The sequence below is a fragment of the Rhincodon typus genome, chromosome 31, assembly GCF_021869965.1.
Source record: "Rhincodon typus isolate 14 chromosome 31, sRhiTyp1.1, whole genome shotgun sequence".
Classification (NCBI taxonomy): Eukaryota; Metazoa; Chordata; class Chondrichthyes; order Orectolobiformes; family Rhincodontidae; genus Rhincodon; species Rhincodon typus.
Window position 1 is genome coordinate 15994734 of NC_063362.1, and position 27181 is coordinate 16021914.

The following is a 27181-nucleotide window of genomic DNA, read 5'->3' on the forward strand; positions in this document are numbered from 1 at the left end:
TCTCTCTCTCTCTTTCTCTCTCTCTTTCTCTTTCTCTTTCTCTCTCTCTCTCTTTCTCTCTTTCTCTTTCTCTTTCTCTTTCTCTTTCTCTTTTTCTCTCTCTCTCTTTCTCTCTTTCTCTTTCTCTTTTTCTCTCTCTCTTTTTTTTTTCTCTTTTTTTCTCTCTGTGCAGGCAATTGATTTTGGGAGAAGATTTAAGACCAGTGAGAAAACTGAAAAAAGGACGTAAAGCCAGGGAATTGGTCTTTGACCCGCCTCCAGCACAGCCTGTGGTTGATGTAAGTGATGACCAGCAGAGTTTGTTGGTGCAGACCTGGTGTAATCAGATACAGAATTAATCTTCCTCTGCACTGATGGGATTGGTGACACAGGAAAGCCTCCTCTACACTGCAAACACTTCCAGGACGGTATGACGTGCAGTTAGATGGAGAGTAATGCTCACTTTACTCTGTCCCAAGCAATGCCAGGCCAGCTATGGCATGCAGTCGGATAGAGAGCAAAGCTCCCTCTAATCTCTCTCCGTCAAACATTTCCAGGACAGGTAGAGCACCGGGTTAGATACACATTCTTGCAGGCAGTGACCGGAGAGGACTTGCATCCTGTCATTTTACTTGAAATCGGCTGTTTGCTGGAATTTACTGAACAGGGCTGTTTGATCTTTAGTGGGTTGTAGTTAATCTCAGTTGATTATGTATTAAATGTGCTGGAATGATTGTATCCTTTTTCTTCTCACCATAGCCAACTGTGAAGTTTGACAAGCAACCAGAGTACATTGATGCCACAGGAGGCAACCTCCACCCTTACCAACTGGAGGGCCTGAACTGGCTACGTTTCTCTTGGGCGCAGGGCACTGATACAATTTTGGCTGATGAGATGGGATTGGGGAAAACCGTTCAAACGATTGTATTTCTGTATTCGCTGTTCAAAGAGGTGAGGAACATTTGGGGCTGGAGTTGTTGGGACGGGGATAGGTTCGTGGCTGTGGTTGGTACCCAAGATCCAGGCTAGTGTGAGAAGCTGTGATCACATGTTTGGGTGAATGAGAGTCCAAGTTCTGTCCCAGGTTTGAGAGCGGTATCACTGTTTCTTTTCAGCTCATTCTTCCAATAAATTAACTTGCCCTTGAAGGAGTTCTCTCTAGGATGTTGACTGTCTCATCACTGTTGACCTCTTGGCTACATCTCATCATGTCTAATTTTATTTTCAATAACTCCTTTGTATTCTCCAGTCCTAGCTAATTAGCATGCTGAGGGAAGGTTCTCTTTGATAACTGTTTTGTAAATGTACTAAGTAGCCGTTCGTGTTTGTGAGCTTATTGTCTACTGCTTTACTGACAATAATAATTTAGCCTTTTTCTATTTAATGTTTATGTAATTAGACTTGATTTGCTGCTCATAGTTGTAGTGAAAGTTTAAATGATCTCTTTAAAGATTGCTCATTGACCAAATTTAATATATTTTTGAGCTCTGTCTCTTGTCACCTGCTTTGATTCCTAACACTAAAAATATTGAGCAGATCCTGAGGAAGTGGTAGATGTGGGCACAGTTACAACGTTCAAAAGACATTTGGATAAGTTTGGAGGGATATGGGCCAGGACCAGGCAGGTGGGACTAGTTTAATTTGGAATTATGGTTGGCATGGACTGGTTGGACCAAAGGGTCTGTTTCCATTGCTATGACTCTATGACTCTGTCTTGACAACAAAATGGCTGCCGGCTCTATTTTTGCCCTGGATTTAATTGTCTGTGATGACTCATGGATAGCAAGGTCTAGTCAGTTCACTGTAGTAATCAGCAACAACACTGACAAGGATTTAACAGAAAAGATGTATTGTCTGTTTTCCAGGGCCACTCCAAGGGACCTTTCCTAGTGAGTGCTCCATTGTCCACTATTATTAATTGGGAGCGGGAGTTCACGCTATGGGCACCATGCTTCTATGTGGTGACTTACACGGGAGACAAAGACTGCAGAGCTGTCATCCGAGAGAACGAGTTTTGCTTCGATGATAACGTAATCAAGGGTGGGAGAAAAACCTTCAGGATGAAGGTGAGTATCTAGTCTTCTGCGCAAGACCCTCTCTTTGTTCATTCTCAGAATGTGGCGCTGACAAGGTGGATGATTTTTGTCCACTTCCATTTGCCCTTGCTGTTTGCTGTTTGGTGGTGAGCCGTCTCCTTGAACCCTGCACTCTGTGTAGTGAAAGTATTTTTACAGAAGCGAATTAGCAAGTTCCAGGAATTTGACCCAGTGATAACGAAGGAACAGCGATGTATTTCCAAATTGGGATGGAGGGAATCTGAGTTGGTACTGTTCCTTTGTATCTGAGAGGATTTGGAAGGTGCATTCAACAAAGCTTTGAGTTTTTCTGTACTGCAGTCACGGTATCGATTCTCTAATGGGTTCAGTTAGCAAATTGGTTTTGGCATTGAGCCCGATAGATTAGGTCACTTCAGGTTTTGTCTCTTTATGTGGAGTTGACTGACTCAGCTGGGATCTGTGATTGGGACAGTACTATGGATAAGGTAAGGAAAAATATGTTGAGGTTCTTGCTGTTGGTCACTATCCAACGAACTTCTTTATGTGGGGCAGGTCAGGGCCTGGCTGTGATGCCTTCTATAACTGATAGCCTGCTGGCTCGCTTCTTCATGAATGCAAAATGGCTGTTCCGATCAAAATTAGAAGATGACTTTACCCACTACTTTGAGGAGATGTGAGAGCGATGAAAGGCAAAGCAGTGTTATTTCTTCTTGTTAGCTTCATGAAGTTCTACTTAAGAATGAAGATGATTTTTGGTAATGCTAGAAATTCATAGTTTGCAAAGTATTACACTGTGCCTCTGAAGTCAGTGCAGTGTTTTCAGTTCTTACAGATGTGTCTGATTTGTCTATCCAGGGGCCTCTTGCTGAGTAACCAGTGTGTTTGAGATTGGTAATAACAAGACGGAATGTTTCTGTTTTCAGAGCGAGGCACAAATAAAGTTTCATGTCCTGCTCACATCTTATGAGTTGATTACCATTGATCAGACGATCCTGGGATCCATCGACTGGGCATGTCTTGTTGTTGATGAAGCTCACAGGCTGAAAAATAACCAATCCAAAGTAAGTATGATGTGGTCTCACTGCTCTTGGGATCTCGGGCAGGGCTGTCACCCGGAGTTGGGGGTGGGGGGTAGATGCAGTAGTCCCGAGTCTGGTTGGGGAAGGGTGTGGTTTGTCTAGAGATCGAGTGAGTTTGAGGGCGGGGGTGGTATTTGGCTGGAGATCAGGTGAGTTTGGGGGTGGGTCGGGGTTTGTTTGGAGATCGAGTGAGGGAGTTCACAGCCGAATGTTTTGCTTACATTCACTATTGAGGTTTGTAGCTGAAGAGTGGTGCCTGGTACCAGTGGGTCACTGAATCAATGAAACAAGGGATGATCAACAAAGTAATGAGAAGTAAAATAACAAGTAGTTTAATGACAGTTAAATCAGTACCTGTTGTAAACTGAAGATTTTGGAATTGTGGAGGCTTCTAGTACAAGTGGTGGCTATCTGGCTCACCATCTCTTTGCGAGTGTAATACAAGAATAATTTCAGTGCCTCACTGATCTCTCTTTAGTCCTACATTTGTCTCTGATTCATATATTTATAAAAGTTTTCCTTGAGCAATAAGATGATATTTTCCTCCAATATTCCATGTGGCAAAAAATTTCATGCTGCTGCTGTACAAGAAAATATATCCTTATTTCAATCTCTTAAGGTCATTTTAAATTAATGACCCCATGTTGCTGATTGCCTGACCCCTCCCAGATTAAATGGTTTTACCCTGTCCATCTCTCTGCCCCAAGGACACAGACCTTCTGTAGTCAAAGGCTGATTGCCATCATCTTCCCGTTTCCTTGATCTCTGTTAGGAATATCCCATCTCCTGTCCTTGTGGTGATCGCTCATTTCTTTCTTTCTGTCTTGTGTGTCCTGACAGCTGGTTCAGCCTCTGTGTGCACATTATGAAAAGTAAAATCCAGACACCCATCAGTGTGTCTGAGGTGCAGCAAAGTCAGTTGTCTGTTTAAAAAAAGATTCTCCACCATAAATCCTTATGTTTCCTGCACTTACTGCCGACATGTTGCTTTGACTGAAGAATAGATCCAGCCGAACTACTCATTGAACTCCACACCATGATGGTATCTGATGTTATTCACACAAGTGGTGGTAGCAATCAGCCCTCCTCCACAAATTAGAGCTGAGAGGGAGAAACTGGGATTATTCTCCTTTGAGCAGAGATGATTGAGGGGAAACTTAATCAGACTGTTCAGAGTTGTGAAGGGTTCTAAAAGTCATTATAAGGAAACTGTTTCCACTGACAGAAGACCAGTAATCAACGGGACAGATTTAAGCTATTTGTCTAACGTGCCAGAGGGGAGAAGATAACTTTTGTTGCTCAACCGGTTGTGATGATCAGAATTGTACTGCTTGTGGGTGAGGGCAGATGTAGTGGTAACCTCCCAATGAGAATTGAATACCATACTTGAAGGAGAAATATTTGTAGAGTTATGAGGGTGTGGTTTGAATTAGCCAACTCTTTCACAGAGCTGGCACAGGTTCGATGGGCCAAAAGGCTACCTTGTGCTACACGATTTTAAGCCTGTGCCTTTGGTAGGGCAGGGAAGGTGGCGAGACCCTGAAATAAACTCAAGCAGTTTATCACCTGTAAATTAAAATGTGGGCTTGGGGCACGTGGTTCTGTTGATGTTGCTGTTTGACTCCAGATGCCAGTTTGTGAGGAGTTGTTCATTTCTCAGTGTTGAATGTTTCAGTATTTTAGGGTGCTAAATGCTTACAAGATTGATTACAAGCTGCTGCTGACTGGGACACCACTACAGAATAATCTGGAGGAACTTTTCCACTTGCTGAACTTCCTTACTCCTCAACGCTTTAAGTAAGTTGTGTTAATACCTTAATTCCTTTCTAATATATAGACCCATCTCTTAGCAAGTATGAAATAGTTGACTATATAAACACAGAGGTAAACAGGTCAGTACCTTCCACATGGATGGGTTTAACAGCAATGTCGTGAATTTCTTATGGTCAGTATAATTTTCTGCCATAATATCTCATGAAACCAAGCAGGTAGGTCATTAACAGTTTCAGTAAACAGGCTAGTAGTTTGTGAACATTTTCTTAATAGTGTGTGATCAAGTTCAACAATGTTTGAAAGGGGTAATGTGAAACAACTAAGTTTTTTGATTTCGGTGTAACTCCTGCTGGCTGGAAAGGAGTCAGTTGGCTCAGTGGTTAGCACTGCTGCCTCACAGAATCAGGGACCAGGGTTCGATTACACCCTTGGGTGACTGTCTGTGTGGAGTTTGCACATTCTCCCCATCTCTATCTGGGTTTCCTCTGGGTGCTCCGGTTTCCTCCCACAGTCCAAAGATGTGCAGGTTAGGTGGACTGGTCATTGCTAAATTGTTCAGCGTCCAGGGATGTGCAGGCCAGCTGGATTAGCCGTGGGAAATGCAAGGTTACAAGGATAGAGTTAGTGGATGGGTCTGGGTGGGGTTCTCTTCGGAGGGTCGGTGTAGACTCAATGGGCTGAAAGACCTCTTCACACTGTAGAGATTCTATGATTCTGTTGGTTTTGTATATACAGTCACTCACACTGTAATCTCTGGCACTTGCCTGACTGCTCCTGATGCCTTTCTGGTTAGCGTCAAGAATTTGGATCTATCAAAGGCTGTGAGATCCACAGCAGTGGAACTTGAAATGTAAGCACTCCTTCAGAATTCCACTCATAAGTTCAATACTCAGCAGTAATACCACCAAGTAACATTACGATGGAAATTTCACTGTAGCTTTTCACTACGGCACTGTAATTTTCCGGCAGCAATTCATCCCTCATCTCAGTCTGGGATCGGATTGCAATCTCCTGGGATCTTATGTGAATGTGCCTCCTTAAGCTAGATCCCGTGTGTGATAGCCTTGTATTGAGAGTTCCCACACATTCTGGGTAGTGAAATTGGTAGATAATGGGTCTCGTAATCCTAGGGTGATTATTTTGAGTCTCAAGTCAGACAATTAATTTTTCTTAAATATTTTAGTCAAAATACCTTTTATAAGCATTTTTCTTAAACCAAAAGGTGACCCTGAACTATTGATCAATTGATTTTACAATCAGTTCTCCACATTGGATATTAAGAATCCTAGAATCCTGAAATCCTGATTCTATGTTGTTTTCATTTATTGAATCATTAGAGACGTGTTGTACAGAGGGAGCGTCGGCTAATTGGTAGGGTGGACCAAACACACACACTTGACAATTGTTGAGGACTGCACAAATTTAAAAATAGATAATCTGATCTTTTATTGGAAGTATTATGATCTCAGAGGAAAGTACTACTGGGCATCTACTGCTTAATAAATCATTTGTTTTTAATTTAATTAATGTGCTTATTCCCCGAAACATCGTCACACAAGGCTGGAGATTTTTCTTTAACATACATTAGAAATATATTAAACATACAGAATCAAAGGAATCAAGCTATCTAAACATGGAACACTATTTAAACAATTTTCAAAGACACAGCAAAACAAAGTCTTACCCTGTTACCCAACACTATCCATTACAGAGATTCAAATCCAGAGAAACTCCACGCCAAGTGAATGGGCAAAACTAGGGCAATGGATTTAAATATAGACAAATGTATGCTCATCCACTTTGGGCTTACTATGTCTAAAACCGTTTTTCCTCTCCTTTACTATTGTTGTTGAGTCTCTGGCCCCTTGCCTTACCCATCCTTCATGTGTGATCCAAGGCAACCGGTTCATGGAAAGTGGAATACATCCAGATCCAGATCCACTGTCATAGTTCGGGGTCGCCGCTTGGAGGTCTGATCCTGCTACTGGTTTCCTTCCTCTCCCTAACTCGGGAATTGTTTGGATCTGATGAACGGACTCCACACCGTAGTTTATGGAACCTCTTGGTGAGGGAGGCGGAGAGTGTAAAATGCAACTTTATTGAGGCTAGCAAGAGAGTAAACTGTAATGAAGAGGAGGGACAGTGGCTGTGACTGTGAGAAAGAAAGGGCTGTGATGGAGAAAGAGGGCTGGGATGGAAAAGGGGATTGTCATGATTTGGACACAGTATGAAGGCTGCTTCCATGGAATGAAAGGTAAGGCAAAGTGCACATGGACATAGAGCTGGTTTATGCTTGTACGGAGTTTAAATGTGACTGCAATTGTTTCTTTTGATAATGGACTTTTTTTTTTGCCCCTGAGCCAGGAGAAAAATCCCACTTTTTGGTTCTTTGCATTCCTCCTGATTTGTATTGTGAACTCACAGCATGAGCTGTGACTATTATTTTGTTACCCTGGGATGCTGCACTGGAACCTTGTTACACCACAGTACAGTTGCCCAAGAGTTACAGACCCCAGGGCGAAGCTGAAATAGAGGGTGTGTGGGTACGATTGAAGCCAAAGTATGGGTGACTGGCTCTACCGGTGATCCTAGTTTTGAATAAAGAGTTGTCCAGCTGAGAAATTGGTTTGAGAACGAGATAGGGCTGGATGCACCTTCAGGCAGCCTGAGTCTAGCACTGAAGAATGATGTGGCAGCTATGACTGTTTCTGTCTTGTTACAGCAACTTGGAAGGCTTCTTGGAGGAGTTTGCTGACATCTCAAAGGAGGACCAGATTAAGAAGCTTCACGACCTCCTGGGCCCACACATGTTAAGGCGTCTCAAGGCTGATGTCTTTAAGAACATGCCGTCAAAGACAGAGCTGATAGTCCGTGTGGAGCTCAGCTCCATGCAGAAGTAAGTTGTGAAAAAATTAACAGCGAACCTTTGTCCAGTTCTGCTGATGGCTCATCCTTAAGTTCTGTTCTTATTGTTTGTATGGCTTCACAGGAAATATTACAAGTTCATCCTGACCAAGAATTTCGAGGCTCTGAATTCGAAAGGGGGTGGGAACCAAGTGTCACTGCTGAACATCATGATGGATCTGAAGAAATGTTGTAACCATCCTTATTTATTTCCGGTTGCAGCAGGGGTATGTGTCAAATTGTAATTATCCAATTCTGTTGTTGCCCTGCACTTGGCAGTAGGAATCATTGGGTAGTGATCATGAGCATGAGCCCTGCATCCCTCTCTTCCCCTTTCCTTAATCAAAGGAAACCTGCAAGCAGCTCTGACATGGATCAGGTACCATCATGCAGACTGAGAACTCTCCTGGTCTGTAGAGGTGAGCAAGTCAATGTTATTTTTTAATCAACCTGTTCAGAGATGTTATCTCTCACCGCTGGAGGAGGTGAAATTTGAACCCAGACCTCCTGGCTCAGATGTAGGTAGATACTCCCACTGCACCACAAGAGTCCCAAAATGCCTTTCGAAATGTCATCATGTCTCAAATCACAGCCAGTGAAGTAATTCTTCAAACGTAGTCTCTGTTGTGGGTATATTTTTTTTTAACCAACCTGTGCAGATGTGTTATAGCATACCTCTGGAACAGGTGGGATTTGAACCTGGGCCTTCTGACTGTGGTTCACCGACACCACACCACAAGAGTCCAATTTATAAAGTTCCTATTGAGTGAGATCAGGAACAAGATTGTGCAGTAGTTTGAGCTTTTATGCCCCAGTGACCTGGGTTGGATCCAGCAGTCACCTGATTGACTGACTACATGAATAGTCTCTCTATCAGCACCACAGTGCAGTGTTTGAGAAGCTCACAGTCTTGAGCAGAGCCACCAGTAATTCAGGACAGTTTGGCCATTATATGACACAGTTTTCATTGAGGCAGCTACTGGTGTGTAATACACAGAGTGATGTAGCTAATAGTTTGACTACTGGACTAACAATCCAGAGAATAAGATCAAATCTAGACATGGAGTTTGAAGATTTGGACTCCGATCTTGAACATCTAGAAATAAAGTTCTATTATCAGTAAAAATGACCATGAAGCTGCTGGATAGTTGCAAAAGCCCCCCAACTCATTCATTCATTGGAAGGAAGCCTGTAGTCCTTACCTGACCTGGGCCGATATGTGAACCAGTCCCAGCAGGACACTGAGTTATGTCAATACCAGCTGGTTCATGAGGAATGCCCTCATCTACAGTGGGAAATAAACACTAGGCTAGTCCAAGAGAGCAGCTACGGGCTACTGCTGCTTCTGAGCATCCCTGCGGAACTATTGCTCCTCAGAAAGGAATGAAGAGCCCTCTCCCAGTAGCTGTTCTGAGGGTGGGTGTACGTGGGATCTGACTGTGTACTGTACTTGACACTGGTATTAATCATGATGCTGCCTTACTGGTGTTGACAGGAAGCTCCGGTTTTACCAAATGGATCATATGATGGGAACTCTCTGGTGAAGTCCTCTGGGAAGCTGATACTACTTCAGAAGATGCTGAAGAAACTACACAGCCAAGGCCACAGAGTGCTGATCTTCTCTCAGGTAACTAACGTCTCAAATTGCTTTACAGCCAGTGAGGTCCCTTTTGAAGAGTAGGCACTGCTGCAGTGTGGGAGATGTGGCAGCTAACTCAAACTCTGTCACATGGCTGTTTGTGGAAGTTTGCAATGAGCAGATGGTCTGCTTGTGATATTGATTGAGTGATAACTGTTGGCCACCATCAGGAAGAATGTCTCTGCTGATCTTTGAATTAGTGCTTTGTGATCGTTTGTGTCTGCCCTTGAGGGTAGATCGGAACTCGATTTAATATTTCATGCAATAATTGGCACCTCTGACAGAGTAACACTTCCTCACTGCTGCACTGGGAGTGCCAACCTTGAGTCTTGGAGTGGCACTTGGACCCATAACTTTTTCACTCCGAGGTGAGTCACCACTAATTTAAGGAACAGCAGGGACATTCTCCCTGATGAACTGGCCAATACTTAACCCTCAGTCATCGTCACAAATAGATTATCTGAGTAACTAACCATTGAACCAAGGCTGACATGTCAAATGGGATCTTTATCGACTCCCCTTCTTCAACATCCTTCCTGAGGGATAGGGAACTGTAGTGAGTTTTCACCTCTCTGAGTGAGGAAAGGGATATTTAGCCAGAGCACTGCTTCCGTCCAGTGAATGCCCCTGGAAACGTGGATTAACTGGATATTTTGATAGTACGCCTGTTCAATTCCCTCACCAACTAGAGCCACATAATCCAAGCTGAAACTGTGTGCGGGAGCACTGCACTGTTGGAAATGTTGATTTTAGGATTTTTAAACCGGCCATCTCAGTTCTCCGGTTCAGATATCTTGCAGCATTATTGAAAAATGGGCAGGGCAGGTGATCTTCGTGTCCTAACCAGAAGTTAATCCTCAACCACTGGCTCAAAATGGATTGACTGATTTTTTAAAATTCATTGCCATTTTGTGGACTCTTGCTCTGCAATCACAGGCTGCTACATTTCCCTGTATTACAACAATGATTACAATTCATAAGAGTTCAGTGTCTTCAAAGGTGGGGTAAGGACATGGGAGGGATTTGAGCAAAGTTAGTAAATTCAAATATTCTGAAAACCAGTGTTGGGACCACAACTTTTCACTTTACACATTAATGATCTAGATGGAGGAACTGAGGGCATTCTGGCTAAGTTTGCAGATAATACAAAGAGGGACAGGTAATATTGAGGAGACGGGGAGGCTGCAGAATGATTTAGACAGGTGAGGAGAGTGGGCAGAGAAGTGGCAGATGGAATACAACATGGGAAAGTGGGAGGTCATGCACTTTGATAGAACAGAGTCATGGACTATTTTCTAAATGGGGAGAAAATTCAGAATTCTGAAGTGCTGGGGGACTTGGGAGTCCTAGCCCAGGCTTCTCTTAAGGTAAACTTGTAGGTTGAATTGGTAGTTAGGAAGGCAGATAAAATGTTGGCATTGATTTCGAGAGGACTAGAATATAAAAGCACTTCTGAGGCTTCGTAAGGATCTGGTAAGACCACATTTAGAGTATTGTGAGCAATTTTGGGCCCCATACCTCAGGAAGGATGTATTGGCCCTGGAATGGGTCCAGAGGAGGTTCGCGAGTATGATCACAGGAATTAAAGGCTTAACGTACGAGGAATGTTTGAGGACTCTGGGTCTGTACTTGATGGGGTTTAGAAGGATGAGGTCGGGGATCTAACTGAAACTTACAGAATACTGAATGGCCTGGACAGAGTGGATGTTGGGAAGATGCTTCCATTGGTAGGAGAGACTCGGACTCGAGGGCACAGCCTTAGAGTAAAAGGAAGAATTTTTAGAATGGAGATAAAGAGAAATTTCTTCAGCCAGAGAGTAATGAATCTATGGAATTCCCTGCCACAGAAGGCTGTGGAGGCCAGGTCATTGGGTATATTTAAGATGGAGATAGATTAGGTTCTTGATTGTCAAGGAGTTCACGAGTTACAGGGAGGAAGCGGGAGAATGGAGTTGAGAGACTTATCAGCCGTGATTGAATGGCAGTGGAGCAGACTTGGTGGGCTGAATGGCCTAATTTCTGCTCCTATGTCTTATGGTCTCTATGCCAAGGAGCACAGTGGAGAATGCAGAATTTGGTGCAGGTTAGGGTTGGTGTCATTGATTTTGGTTGTGGGTAAAAGTACTGTTTGTGATTGACAGATGACTAAAATGCTGGATCTGCTGGAAGATTTCCTGGAATACGATGGATACAAGTATGAGCGGATCGATGGAAGCATCACAGGCAATCAGCGGCAGGAGGCTATTGACCGGTTTAATGGTGAGCTGATGTTGGTGGTTAGAGAGAGCTTTTACTTCCTTTCTCGTGGATGTTACAAAAGCAATAATATACCTTTCATCCAAAAACCTTGTTGAATATTTCAGAAACGAGCAGTCTCCAAGCTTATAAAGAAATAAAGAACTTCCTCCATTGTAACAGAACATAAGCTCGAGACCGTAGCCGCTGTTTTGTCTGTGCTGTGTTTATTGTTCTTTTACTTTAGGAAATGATGTCAAGGTTCCAGAGGAGATGCAGAAGGAACTTGTTAATTTGACACCAAACATGAGAAACATTAAGTAGTTGTAGAGATGAGAAAATGAGGTCGCATTTAAAAAAAATTGAGGACATCTGGAAGAACTGTTCATGTTTATGAAGGATATTGATGAGTAACATGAGGAAAAATATTTTTGTTGTTTGCTCAGTGGTTACTGAAGGGATGAATTTAGAATAATTGCCAGAAAAGAAAGGAGCAGTTTTTAAATACAATGTGTTGTTAAGAATTGGAGCATCAAACTGCAAGAGAAAGGGAGATAGTTTTACAAATGTTTGTCTTCAATACAGGGAAAGGCCATGAATTCAACTGAAGGGATAAGTTGTGTGAGAGGGCCAGTATGGGCAGGTTAGGCTGATTGGTCTCTTGTGCAATCTGTGATTGTTCCAAAGCAAACCAGCACACATGGTACCCTATCAATAGGACATGTCAATGACAGCAGATGATCTGTTGTTATTTATCTAGTGCATGTACAGGAATAGGAGTAGCCTATTCAGCTCTGTCTGTTCTGCCATTTAACAAAATCGTGGCTGATTTTTATCCTAACTCCAGCTGCATGGGTCTATATCTTTTAATACCTTTGGTGAGCAAAAATATATTGAAAGTCTGTGAGAAAAGTGTTAAAAAGAATCTCCCTTGTCTCTTCGATTGAGTACAGATTCTGAAGGTTTATTGACTGGATGCTAACCCGTATCTTTCTCTTTCTGTTGCTCCTGGCAGCCCCTGGAGCCCAGCAATTCTGTTTCCTTCTGTCCACTCGAGCTGGGGGTCTGGGCATTAACCTGGCTACTGCAGACACTGTTGTAATCTATGATTCAGATTGGAACCCCCACAACGACATTCAGGTCAGAGCATGCACTTTCCTCAAGTCTTCAGAGTAGGACTGTTTGATATCAATTTCTTTCTTCCTTTCCATAAAGTCGCAGTGTGGAATTTTGATTCTGTGACATCAGGATTTGCAGCAGACACAGAGATTGAGTGTTCAAACTCAAGTCCAGAAATCCTTGCAATCTATGGGTTGATACCAGATGAAATGACTCTGAAAGCAGCGTAGAATGTATCCCATTGATTCATTGATGCCTTTGACAGAAAGGAACTTAATACCATTCTCTATTGGTGTGTGTGAGACTCGAACCCCACTCTCTCTGTAATTGGTTAATTCTCAATTTTCCTCTAAACATCGCACAACTAGCAATGGGCAATCATAGCAGTGTGAAACTTTGTCTCCCAAAAGTATTTTTGCTAAAAGGTCCTTCAGTGATACCATGAACCAAATTGGTCCTATAGCAGGAGTGGCAAGTTCCCCTCCAAGCCATTCACCGTCCCGAGTTGTAAATATATCACTGTTCCTTCAGTGTCGCTGGGCAAATTTCAGGAATCCACACCCCCCCCCCCCCCCCCCCCCACGTGCCCCCCCCCCACTCCAATTCAGCATCGTGGGTTTACCTACGCAAAATGGACTGCAATGGTTCAGGAAAGCAGCTCACCACACCACCTCAAGGGCAACTAGGGATGGACAATAAATGCTGGCTTAGCCAGTGACGCACATATACCGTGAATTAGCAGGGTTTTGAAGATCTCAAGTGTTGAATGATGTGTAATTTAGTTTAAAACTTAGCAAATAAAAAGCTGGTGTCAGTACAAGTGACAATGAAGCCATTGGGCTACTATTTAACAAAAAACCCAGCTGACATCCTTTAGGGAAGGAAACCTGATTCCAATTCCACCCCCATGTGGATGACATTAAATTTTCCTCTGAAAGGACCTCACAAGCCTGTCAGTTGTGCAGAAAAAAGGCCCACCACCACTTCCACCTCCAGGAAACGTAGGGATCATGCATAAGTGCCAGTGATACGTAAACCTTGAGGAAGTTTTAAGATTAAAAAAGGTGAAACCTGACGAGAGAAGTTGATCTTCATTGCACTTTACCTGTCAGTGATGAACGATTGTTTTCTTCCTCTGGTTTCTGATTTCCTAAAACGTGTCAGTGCAGAGGATGTGCAAGACTGAGGTCAGGCACCTCTTCACAGGGAAGGCAGATTGGAGCATTGGATCTCTCTGGGCTGCTTTGACGATATCCCAGAGCCCAGTCTGTTTTAATTGACTTGGAAAGGTGCAGAGATGGGGGGTGAGAGACCCCAATGAGGGGAAAGTTGAGTAGAGGAGCTAACAAATTGAATATCTGTCCTTTAGGCCTTCAGCAGAGCTCATCGTATTGGCCAGAATAAAAAGGTGATGATCTATCGCTTCGTCACCAGAGCTTCGGTGGAGGAACGCATTACGCAAGTGGCCAAGAAAAAGATGATGTTGACTCACCTGGTGGTGCGGCCAGGCTTGGGCTCCAAGTCAGGCTCACTTTCCAAACAGGAGTTGGATGATATTCTCAAGTTTGGCACAGAGGAGCTCTTCAAGGACGATGAAGGTGAGAAAGTAAGGGCTGGTGTGAGGGGTGGGTGCGGATGGCAAGTATAATAGAGCCAGGAAGGACTTCAAGGAGAAATTTCCCCTTTTCTCCCATAGATGGTTGACACTTTACCACTGGTCTTTATTCAGACTTATCTCATGATTAGTACATTTGATAGAAATTGGTGGAGGCCATTCAGCCTTTGAGCCTGTCCATGCCATTCAACAAGATCCTGGTTCAAGCATATCATAACCATCTACCTGTGGCTTGGTTCCATATTTTCTTATTTCTTTGATGAGTAACTATCTACTGATCTTGGGTCGTAACTACATGGTCCAGTATACTATGGGCCTTACAGACCTGGATGGTTGCTCTCTGACACGTGACAATTCAGTTGGTGTCGTGTGTGGCAGCACTAATGACTCTCGGGGCATGTGTTAGGGATTGATTTAGGGCCAGAGATCCTGCTCCAGGGAGCACAAGTGGAAATTGTATTGTCTTTGGGGGGAAGAGCAGGATTGGTCCCAATCATGATGGGGCGGCACGGTGGCTCAGTGGTTAGCACTGCTGCCTCACAGCGCCAGGGACCCGGGTTCGATTCCACCCTCAGGTGACTGTCTGAGTGGAGTTTGCACATTCTCCCCGTGTCTGCATGGGTTTCCTCCGGGTGGTCCAGTTTCCTCCCACAGTCCAAAGATGTGCAGGCTAGGTGGATTGGCCATGCTAAATTGCCTGTAATATTCAGGGATGCGTAGATTAGGTGGGTTATAGGGAGATGGGTCTGGGTGGGATGCTCTGAGGGTCAGTGTGGACTTGTTGGGCCTAAGGGCCTGTTTCCACCCTGTAGGGATTCTATGATGCCTCCCCCTCACCATCTAGAATGACACACACAGCAAACCATACGTGAGAATGAACACTCATGGAAAGTACCCCACTCAGTGTTACTGACTTCGCTAGAGCAGGAGAGAATGCTGGAGGGGAAAATAGCTTTTTAAAAAAAGAAAGGAACTCTCTTTAGTCTGAGCTGTGTGTGAATCCAAATTTTAGAATGTAAAGACAAGGGATATCAGAAAGATTGTTGCCCTTAAAAGGAAACATAGAGTGGCGATACAAACAAAGATTGTGGAATTTAAGTTCTGAGGAAATGTTGAGGAATTATGATGTAATTTCTTTGCAAATGAAGAGCTTGAGGTGACTTTCTGATGACTACAAAAGGAATTTACAAGAACAAGCTGTTCCAGTTTGGTTTTAACCAGGTCATGTAAAGGCAAAAGAGGGAAGTCTCAGGCATTTTTTTTTCAGTAAATGCAGGTGTATGTGCTCAAATGCGTCTGTTTTGTCATGAGAGATGGCCTTTGTTGCGATCCTAATTTTAAAAAAATCAAGTGTGGGAAGAGAGTCACAGAAAGGGAGATGAACAGAAGAGCATCCACAGGCCGTGGATTCCATGGGAGAATTCAAAGCCTCAGGACTATGATCAGAGGTTTTGTTGGGTAAGGGTTTAGTGAATAGATGGTGTTGAGACACAGATCAGTGATGGGCTGATTGGTGGTGGGAACAGGTTCAGGGTGCTGAATGGCCTCCTGTTCCTGAAATTCTTTGCTCTTCCACTTGGAGAGGAATGTTACGTAGAATTAGTAATTAATATCACAGTGGGGGAGGTGATGGCCTAGTGGTATTATCGCAGGACTGTTAACCCAGAGATCCAGATAACATTCAGGTTCGAATCCTACCATGACAGGTGGCGGAATGTGAATTCCATAAATATCTGGAATTAAGAATCTAACAATGGCCGTGAATCCATTGTCAATTGTTGGAAAAGCCCATCTGGTTCACTAATGTCCTTTAGGGAAGGAAACTACTATCCTCACCAGGTCTGGCCTACATGTGACTCCAGACCCACAGCAATGTGTTTGACTCTTAACTGCCCTCTGGGTAATTAGGAATGGGCAATAAATGCTGCCTAGCAGCGACACCCTCATCCTGTGAATGAATAAAAAAGTGTTCAACCATTCAGCCCAACAGATTTAGGTTATATATACTATTCTCCTCTGACTTTGTCTAATCCTATCAATAAATCTGTTTGATCATCAATATAAATTGTTATGTAAACTGTAGGATATACATGTAAAATTTTTAATGTTATTTATTGAGAGTTTGAGTTTCTGGTTTGAGTTAGTAACTGGTGGCTTTTCTGTGTGTCTGAAGTTAATTATTAATTAATAATTAACCTGTAGCTCTGCTGATTTCTTTAAGAACAATTTTGAAGCCTAGCTTTAGAATTAATGGACTCTTGTTCAGTTAGATTGTTCTGCAAAATAATGGGAATTCCAGTTTTGTTGGAGAATTCTGGAACTTTTGTTTTAGTTTAAGGGAAATGCCTGTAACTGAGAGAGAAAAAGAGGGACTTTTCATTACACTTTTGACTTGGAGTAGAGCAGTCCTGTGAAGTCCTTGGAACAAGATGGCTGTGCAGAAGAGTGCTCCTCAGTATGAAAAGATATAGTGAACTAGGTTACCTTACAATGAAGAATTACTGTTAGTTCCAGACTAGATGTGCTATGATAAAATCCTCAAGGGGTCATTTGAGGCTGAGTCCATGTACTCGGGTGTATGATACCTCCAGGAAGAAGATATCTGCAATTTTAGTATAAAAGTTAAACATTTAAAAGTGACTTAAACCTACTGATGTGTAAGATAAAGGGACTGTGGTATGTTTGAGTGGTGTTTTGAGTACTGTACTGGTGATGAGCTTTGACTGCTATGCAGGTGCTGTTTTATTTATTTAATTTTGTAAAGGAATGCTTTGGGATTATACTTCTGTGTTTAAAATTCTTTTAAGTTGTATTCTAAGTAGTTTTGATTATTCTGTTTTATCTTCATTTCTTTTGTATAAACTTCTGTTTTTATTGTTAAATCAAAATCTGCAGCATTGCGTGCTTATGTTGCAATGAGACACCACTTGTCAAAACCAAAACAAATAAAAATCTGATCTCTCAAGCCAGGTTTTGGTGTGGGATCCGACTTGCCCAGCATTAACATCTGCTGGGATGGTAACAGTATGTATGTCAATGGATACGCATTTTATGCAAGAAATATAATGTGTGTGTGAAGGGTTAAGCTTAAATATCTAAAATTTCCAATAGAATTTCTGATAACGTCAATCAGAAACTCTAGAATTTAGATGGAAGACACTGAAGAGAGACGTGAAGAGTTATCAAAAAGGAGAGAAGCAGAAATAGTGACTGAACTAGAGAAATAATTAAGAATATAGTAGTCACAAACAATGTTATGAGAGGTCTGTCAATTTATAACTTGGTCATTCAAAGAAGGTCGACACCAAGAAAACACAAAGAATTGATTGTTACCCTTTACCTTGCAGCTGAGAAGGAGGCAGAGGAGATGAGAATGATCCACTACGATGACCGTGCCATTTCCAAGCTGCTGGACCGTAACCAGAACGCCACAGATGATGCTGACATTCAAAACATGAACGAGTATCTCAGCTCCTTCAAAGTTGCTCAGTACGTGGTGCGAGAGGAGGATGAGCAGGTGACAAGTTTCCTTCAACATTTCGAAAGCCACGAGAGTTCCGTGCAGTTAGAGCAAGCAATCGAATCTGGCAGATCTGGAAGCCCTCGGGGCTAGGGAGAGACAATAAGACCATAAGACACAGGAGCAGAAATTAGGCTATTTGGCCCATAGAATCTGCTCTGCCATTCAATCATGGCTGTTAAATTCACAACCTCGTTCTCCTGCTTTCTCCATGTATCCCTTGATCCCCTTGTCAATCAAGAACCTGTCTATCTTTGTCTTGAATATACTCAATGACCTGGCCTCCACAGCCCTCTGTGGCAGTAAATTCCATAGACTCACCACTCTGACTGAAGAAGTTTCTCCTCAACTTCGTTCTAAAGGGTCTTCCCTTTAACTCTAAGGCTGTGTCCTCAGGACCTAGTCTTCCTGCTAATGGAAACATCTTCCCAGCATCCACTCTGACCAGGCCATTCAATATTCTGTAAGTTTCAATTAGATTCCTTCCTCATCCTTCTAAACTGCATTGAGTATAGACCCACAGTCCTCAAACGTTACATATACGTTAAGCCTTTCAGTCCTGGGGTCATTCTCGTGAACCTCCTCTGGACCTGCTGCAGGGCCAGTACATCCTTCCTGAGGTATCGGGCCCAAAATTGCTCACATTCTCTAAATGTGGTCTGACCAGATCCTTTTAAAGTCTCAGAAGTACATCCCTGCTTTTATATTCTAGTCCTCTTGAAATAAATGCCAACATTATTTGCCTTCGTACCAACTCAACCTGCAAGTTTACCTTCAGAGAGTCCTGGACTAGGACTCCCAAGTTCCTTTGCACTTCAGATTTCTGAATTTCCTCCCCATTTAGAAAGTAGCCTATGTCTCTGTTCTTCCTACCAAAGTGCATGACCTCACACTTTCCCACATTGTATTCCATCTGCCACTTCTTTGCCCACTCCCCTAACCTGTCTAAATCCTTCTGCAGCATCTTCAATACTAGCTGTCCTTCCACCTATCTTTGCAGATGATACAAACTTAGCCAGAATGCCCACAGTTCCTTCATCTAGATCATTCATGTATAAAGTGAAAAGTTGTGATCCCAACACTGACCCTTGTGGAACACCACTTGTCACCGGCTGCCATCCTCAGAAGGACCCCTTTATCTCCACTCTCTGCTTTCTGCCAGGCAGCCAATCTTCTATCCATGCTAGCACCTTGCCTCTAACACCATGGGCCCTTATCTTGCTCAGCAGCCTCCTGTGCGGCACCTTGTCAAAACCCTTCTGAAAGCCCAGGTAGATAACATCCATTGGCTCTCCTTGATCTAAGCTGCTCATTACCTCCTCAAAGAATTCTAGCAGGTTTGTCAGACATGACCTCCCCTTGATGAAGCCATGCTGACCTTGCCCTATTTTACCATGCACTTCCAAGCATTCAGAAATCTGATCTTTCACAATGGACTCTAAAATCTTACCAACGACCGAGGTCAGGCTAATCGACCTGTAATTTTCAGTCTTTTGCCTCACTCCCTTCTTAAACAGGAGTGTCATGTTAGTGATTTTTCCAGTCCTCTGGGACTTTCCCTGACTCTAGTGATTCCTGAGCGATCACCACTAACGCCTCCACTATCTCTTCAGCTATCTCCTTCAGAACTCTGGGGTGTAGTCCATCTGGTCCACATGATTTATCCACCTTCAGACCTTTCAGTTTCGGAGACAAAGCGGTTTATAAAGAAACTAGCAGCAGAGCAGGATCTGTCTATTGGGCAGCAAGGTTTCCAGCGTTAGAGCATTAGCAGGTTCCAGAATCTATCCCCACTACCATGTCTCTACCTTTTGCTTGGTGTGAATGGTGTTAGAACATAGAACAGTACAGACCCTTCGGCCCACGATGTTGTCCTGAACTTTACCCCAAACCTAAGGTCTATCTAACCTCCACCCCTACCTTATACTATCATCCATATGCCTATCTAATTGCTGCTTAAATGCCCCTAATGAGGCTGACTCCACTACCCCCTCTGGCAATGCATTCCACGCCCCTACCACTCTCTGAGTAAAGAACCTACCTCTGATGTCTCCCCTATATCTACCTCCACTCACTTTAAAACTATGCCCCCTCGTAATAGCTACCTCCACCCTAGGAAAAAATCTCTGGCTGTCCACTCTATCTATACCTCTGATCATTTTGTACACCTCTATCAAGTCACCTCTCATCCTTCGTTCTAAAGAGAAAAGCCCTAGCTCGAGTGTTGAAGGGTTCGAGATTGGGCAGAATAAAGGAAAAGGAAGCGTGGGTTGTTTGGAGAGGAGAGGGTAGAATTCATGGCAAAGAATGGTCTGATTTATAAGTTATGCTTACTTTCCAGTTATTGGGCCAATTAACATTTGTGGATTGTAGAACCTCTCAAGTGGCTAAAGACCAAGTAATATTGTTCGAACGGTGCCAAGGTTAGGGGAGGTGAATGAGAGACAGGCAGAATCTGGGCTGATCTGGATCCTCAGGAAATATATTGAATTGCTAGTTTAGGTTTGGTACAACTGGTCCAGGGCTTTTCTCCCTGGAATGTCAGAGGCCGAGGGGTGATCTAGAGATTGTTAGAAGTTCAGTAACTCTTATAGTGTAAGACTTGTTAACTTTTGTTGAACAATGTTTTACTTTGTAACATTTTGACAAAAACAGCTCCTAGGTCCTTATTTGCTTTTCCCTGAGATACATCTCAGGAAAGAGCCCTTGCTTTGGTGCTGAATTAGCAGACGACATTTATTTATGTTGTAGGTTCTGTTTTAAGTTCTTTGCTTTAAATTGACCCTTGTGGACGATTTCCTTTGAACACAGTTGATCTGTTGATGGTCTTGAATTGCTTAGGAGGAAGTTGAGAGAGAGATCATTAAACAGGAAGAGAATGTGGACCCTGATTACTGGGAAAAGCTTCTCCGCCATCATTATGAGCAGCAACAAGAGGATCTTGCCAGGAACCTGGGTAAAGGCAAACGCATTCGTAAACAAGTCAACTACAATGATGCTTCGCAAGAGGACCAAGGTATTTACCTTCACAAAAGAAATGTCTGAAAAATGGAGGGGGTGGGCGTGGGACACATTGGGTTAGAAACCAGTTTGTTTTCTTGTCTTTGTGAGTTCGTTCCCTTCCCTTCTATAGTCAATTCAGTGGTTGGCTTCTTGCTCCATCATCACCGCTGGACTAAAGATTTGTGAAATTGTTCTGTGGCCCCACACTGCTGGCAGGGGTGGTGGGGATGGGGTGAGTTTGGATATGTTACATCGCGCCATTGGACATTTGGAAATCCACTCCCTTTCCTTGAAGCATTTGCCACTTCTGGGGTTGGATTCCTTGGAATCAGGGCCCAAACCCATCCAGCAGCACTACCTTATTCCAAGAAGACTATCTGGAAAAGGGTCCTTTGGTTCCCTTGCTGTGCACAGCCTGGACGTATTGGTGTGAACTTTGTTGCCTGTTTGGCCGTTCTGAGTGAGTTCAGCCCATTTGTTAGAAGCTGAGGATGAAATGTGTTGGCCAGAGTAGCTGATCTACTCATTACCTGAACGTTCTGGCTTCCCAACCATTGTCCAGGTATCAGCTACTTCACAGATAATTTCTCATCTTCCAGCAGGAGTAGGATCTGAACTCCTTTAAACCAGCAAAGTTTTTTAAAAAAAAAAAAAAACATGTTTGTGATGTGTGTGCATCATTGCTCTGCACACATGCAACAGGGTCAGGGAATAGCAATCAGACTGATACCTAGTTTAAAGGCCTTTAGTTTATCTGATGTGTACAGAAAGCTGATGATGAATTTGAGAAAAGCGGACACTGCCAGAGGACTTTGTTAAAAGCTGATTACATAAAGGTTCTGGAATGAGTGGACCAAGTGTGATTTGCTGCAATTATTTGAGTAGAGATTGGGAGAGATCCAACAGACAGACAGTTTCTCGGTTTACGAAATGCTGGGAGGGCGTCAGACAATATACCAATTTTGTCAGTGGATCACAGTCTTGTCTATGGGTCAGGTGGTCATGAGTTCAAGCTGCTGTCCAGTGACTTGAGCCTATTGCCATTGCTTGCACTCTGAACGCAGTACAGAGGGAGTGTTGTACTGTCAGCATTGTTATCTTCCAGGCGATTGTAAATCAAGGTCCTTTCTGTTCTGTCAGGTGGGCTTAAAATATCCTGTGGCATGTTGTTAACAAATAATATAATTTTCTTCCCCCTCCTATGTTCTGGCCAATATACATCTCTCAAACAACATAAGTAAAACAGACATTACTATTGATATCCTGTTGCTGTCTCTGGGATCTTACTGTGCGCAAATTGCTACACTTCAGTAATAATTATCCTTCAAAAAGAGCTTCATTGGCTGTGAAGCATTTTGGAACGTTCCAACGCCGTGAAAGATGTTGAAGTAATGCAAGTTCTTCCCATCATGGTCACTAGGCCAAAGTGAATTTTTCCAAAGGTTTTTAAATCCTCACTTTGCTTTAATTTAATTTTACCTCAGTAGGTTATGTGGCTGTAGGCAAGAAAGGCTGGGTGCCAAGATGCTCAGTTGCATTGTGGTGGTATAGGACAGGCTCGATGGGCCAGTTGGCTTTTGCCCATACTCCCATTTTGTGTGTTCCTACTCCCACCCATCCTCCTGATCTGTCTTTTCCAGAGTGGCAAGATGACCTCTCAGACAATCAGTCTGAGTACTCTGTCGGGTCAGAAGATGAAGATGAAGACTTTGAGGAGAAGCCTGAAGGTGAGGGCTCCTTTCTCATTTGGGAATTGGAATTGAGAGCTGTGTTGGTCCAGAACGCTCAATCCTGAATGTTGTCTTTTCCAGCTGGGAGAAGACAGTCGCGGAGGCAGCTTAAGTCCGAAAGAGACAAACCCCTCCCACCCTTACTGGCACGCGTTGGTGGGAACATTGAGGTAAAAATAGTTTCCTCAAACTAACTTCATTGTGATCTTTGAATACGACTACACAAGATTAGATACAGAGCAAAGCCCTCTCTACGTTGTCTCCAAAAACTCCAAGCACAGGTACAGTACAGGGTTAGATGGAGTAAAACTCTCTATTGTCTTTTAAACGGAAAGTAAAGATCTGTCTACTCGTTTAAACTGAATGTAGATTGCCCTCTGTTAAACTAGAAGTAAAAGGAAAGTAAAGTGCCCTCGACACAGTCTCAATAAAACGCTCTTGCAACAGGGACGGTACGGGGCTAAATACAGAGTAAAGCTCTCACTACAATGTCCTTATCTTACACTTCCAGGACAGGTACAGCACAAGGTTAGTTACAGATTAAAACCTCCTCTACATTGACTCCAGCAAATGCACGCACACACAGGGCATGTTGCTAAGCCCAGATCTTTGTCTTTAATTAGGTTTTTTGGGGCGCAGTAAGGTCATCAAAGGGACATAGAGCTAAGTTGATTGGAGGAGAAGGTCTAATGGGCTGAATAATCTCTTTCTATTTCAACTTCTTGGATGTTTCCTTTGCCTGTTAATAAGCTGTTTGCAGACTAGAAAGAAGTGAACATCTCTTCACCTCTTCACACAGGACCAGAAAGATGCTGTCAGTCACATTAACTTTATTTCTCCAGGTCAGAGTGAGAACAAACACAAAAAATGAGAGGGTGTGTACCCTATTGAGTCTGCTCTGAAATTCTGTGGTTGTAGCTGATCTGACCTCCATTCTCCCACTCCACAAATCACTTAATTCCCTGGGGAACAATTCCGCTTGGGAACCCTGCAGCCCAATGGTATCAATGTGGATTTCACAAGTTTCAAAATCTCCCCTCCCCCTACCGCATCCCAAAACCAGTCCAGCTCGTCCCTGCCTCCCTAACCTGTTCTTCCTCCCACCTATCCCCTCCTCCCATCTCAAGCCGCACCTCCATCTCCTACCGACCAACCTCATCCCGCCCCCTTGACCTGTCCGTCCTCCCTGGACTGACCTATCCCTTTCCTAACTCCCCACCTACACTCACCTTTACTGGCTCCATCCCCGCCTCTTCGACCTGTTTGTTTCCTCTCCACCTATCCTCTCCTCTATCCATCTTCTATCCGCCTCCCACTCTCTCCCTATTTATTTCAAAACCCCCTTCCCCTCCCCCTTTTCTGATGAAGGGTCTAGGCCCGAAACGTCAGCCTCTCTGCTCCTATGATGCTGCTTGGCCTGCTGTGTTCATTCAGCCCTGCACCTTGTTGTCTCAAACATCTGACTATCCCAGCCTTAAATGATGGAGATTCCACAATCCTCTGTGGCAGAGAATTCCAAAGATTCACAACTCTTTGAGAGAAGAAATTTCTCTCCTCCTCAATCTGAAGTGATTGATCCCTCACCCTGAGACCATGTCCTGTATTTTAGACTCCCCAGCCAGTAGAAACAATCTCTCAGTATCCATTCTGCTGAGGCTGTTCAGAATCCTGCATGTTTCAATGAGATCACCACTCATTCTTTTAAAATCCAGAGAATATAGATCCAGTTTACTCCATCTTTTGTCATAGGACAAGCCCCTCATCCCAGGGTCTAGTTTTAGTGAACCTTAGGCAGTGCACTGCCTCCAATGCAAGAATATCTTTTAAATGCAGAGACAACACAATACTCCAAATGAGGTCTCACCAAAACGGTACAATTGTAATAAGACATAACAAATTGTAGAGTTGGAGGAACACAGCAGGCCAGGCGGCATCAGAATTCAGAAATGATAAAAGGGTCCTGACCCGAAACGTCAGCTTTCCTGTTCCTCTGATGCTGCCTGGCCTGCTGTATTCCTCCAGCTCCACACTGTTATCTCTGACTCCAGCATCTGCAGTTCTTGCTATCACAATTGTAATAAGACTTTTGTTTTATCCCTTTTCTCCAGTCCCCTTGCAACATACCACTTGCCTTCCTAATTGCTTGCTAAACCTGCATGCTGATTTTCCAAATACCTTGCAACAGCACAGCCAAGTTTCTTTGAACATCAATATTTACAAGTTTCACACTGTTTTGAAAAAAATTCTGCTTTTCTATTCTTAGTCACTAAACAGAATGATTTACAGATCCCACATGTTACTCCATCTGTTGCTTTGTTGTCCACTCACTAATCTGTGTATGTCTTTTTGCAACCTCTCTGCATCCTCCCCAAAGATTACTTTTCCATCTAGCTTTGTATCATCAGCAAATGTAGATACACTGCTCTGTCTCTTCATTATTAATATTGATTGTAAATAGCGGAGGCCCCAGCACTGATTCTTGTGGCACTCCACTACTCCCTGCCAGCCAACTTGAAAATGCCCTCTCTGTTAACCAATCCTCTCTCTATCCTAATATATTACTCCCCCCACCATTCTATGAGCTCTTATTGTGTCTATTAACACTTATGCAGCATACTGAATGCCTTTTGGAAAGCTAGGTATACCACGTCTGCTGGTTTCCTTTATCTACCATACCAGTTATGTCCTCAAAAACTCCAATAAACTTGTCAAACAGAAGTTTCCTTTCATAAGACCATTTTGACTGGTCTTCTAACTATGCTGTGTTTCTCTAAGCATTGTTCCTATGGAGGTGTTTGGTCACATACTTGATGCATATCTAACTCGTTTCATAGACTGGCAGACAGATATTAAAATCAAGATTTGAATCTTGTTAACAAAAACTGCCAAATTCTAGTCTTAAAAACCCAACTAGTTCATTAATGTGTTTCATTCCCTACAGGACATTAGCCACTGCTCCACTCGGCCTGCTGTGACCATATATGGCTCCACATCCATGGGGCATTGTTAACCCCTGTACAGCCTTCTGGGCTTTATTGTTCCTTTTCACTTTTCCTGAGAATCTCGAGGTGGATGGAGAAAGATTGGTGTCCCAAAAGGAGGCAATTTGTGGAGGATTCCTGACTTGAGGCAGGGTCATGTACGGGTTTGGGGGCAGTTAAATTTGGAATATTTACTATCTTTTTTTAAAACACCAGCTTGCACCATCAGGTCAGTTGCATAATAAGATGCCAGGAGCACTGTATTGGATACTTTCCTCTCTCTCCCCACAGCCATGTAATCCTCTAGGTCCAGGATTCAAAACAGGAAAGGACCAAAACAAGAAAACACTTAGGAATCCGTGGAAGAATTTTACTTAGGCAATGGAAACAAGTCTGGGGGTCAATGCACTTGTTCTTATTACCTTTTACAGGTATCTTACCGAGAAAAGAGCTCCCTTTAGAAATTGTGCCGGAAAGAAGCACACAACAAAGGCAACATGTTGTACGAAACATGATGTTATTCCAGGTCATGTTTAACAAATCCAAGAAACCTGAATAACCTAAATGGTCAAACATGTTGTCAGCATGGAATCTCCTCCCGTGAATGAGAATGATCTTCACTTCCATTAAATATTGGGAAGACTGAAGCTATTGTCCTCAATCCCTGACACACATTTCTCTCCCAATCCACTGAGTCCACGCCTGTCCCTGGTAAAGTTCTGAAAATGAAGCAGACTCTTCACTACCTTGGTGTCATATTTATCTGAATGATGAGCTTTGCTTTTAGCAAGAGTATTCCCTCCTCTGTAATGCCACCTGACTTCAGCCTGCTTCAACTCATCTGCTTCTTGAAAGCCTTCTCCATGTCTTTTGTTACCTCTGTATATTGAGGCCATCCCAAAACACTCTGCCTGTGACCCAAGCCCCATTCATCTCTTGCCCTGTCCTTTCAGACCTACATTGTTTTTGTCTCTGTTTTCAAAACGCTCCATGGTCTCAACTTTGTCTAAGAAAAGTTGTAAGGAGAAGCCTGGAACCTATAGGTCTGACTTTGCTGGGGGGTATGTTGTTGGAGTAGATTCTGATACATAGGATTTACATGCATTTGGGGAGGCAAGGAATGATTAGGAATAGTCTGCATGGTTTTGTGAACGGGAAACCATGTCTCACAAACTTGATTGAGTTTTTTGAGGAAGTAATCAAATAGATTGATGAGGGCAGAGCAGTAGACATTGTTTACATGGACTTTAGTAAAGCCTTTGACAAGGTTCCGCATGATAGACTAATAGTAAAATTAGATCGCATGGGATTCAGGGTGAGCTTCCAATTGGATACAAAATTGGCTTGACAGTAGCAGACACAGGATGGTTGTGGAGGGTTGCTTTTCGAACTGGAGGCCTGTGACCAGCAGTGTTCCACTGGCAAGGTGCAGGGCTGGATGAACACAGCAGGCCGAGCAGAGAGGCTGACGTTTCGGGCCTAGACCCTTCATCAGAAAAGGGGGAGGGGAAGGGGGTTTTGAAATAAATAGGGAGAGAGTGGGAGGT

General features: G+C 43.3%; 1 protein-coding gene across 3 annotated transcripts in view; it reads left to right on the forward strand.

Moving 5' to 3' along the window:
• chd5 (chromodomain helicase DNA binding protein 5) overlaps positions 1 to 27181 on the forward strand; it is a 91105-nt gene that overhangs the window by 38619 nt on the left and 25305 nt on the right. For all 3 annotated transcript variants that reach the window (XR_007265261.1, XM_048614844.1, XM_020530832.2), the window contains 15 exons: positions 173 to 278; positions 739 to 930; positions 1845 to 2045; positions 2960 to 3097; positions 4791 to 4912; positions 7611 to 7784; positions 7878 to 8019; positions 9288 to 9419; positions 11573 to 11690; positions 12682 to 12806; positions 14155 to 14383; positions 17748 to 17917; positions 20762 to 20936; positions 22564 to 22650; positions 22735 to 22823. Coding sequence is in view for 2 of the 3 variants with exons in the window: in XM_048614844.1 (XP_048470801.1) it covers positions 173 to 278; positions 739 to 930; positions 1845 to 2045; positions 2960 to 3097; positions 4791 to 4912; positions 7611 to 7784; positions 7878 to 8019; positions 9288 to 9419; positions 11573 to 11690; positions 12682 to 12806; positions 14155 to 14383; positions 17748 to 17917; positions 20762 to 20936; positions 22564 to 22650; positions 22735 to 22823 (2200 nt within the window). In the remaining variant the exon portion in view is untranslated. The remainder of the gene's footprint in view (positions 1 to 172; positions 279 to 738; positions 931 to 1844; positions 2046 to 2959; positions 3098 to 4790; positions 4913 to 7610; positions 7785 to 7877; positions 8020 to 9287; positions 9420 to 11572; positions 11691 to 12681; positions 12807 to 14154; positions 14384 to 17747; positions 17918 to 20761; positions 20937 to 22563; positions 22651 to 22734; positions 22824 to 27181) is intronic.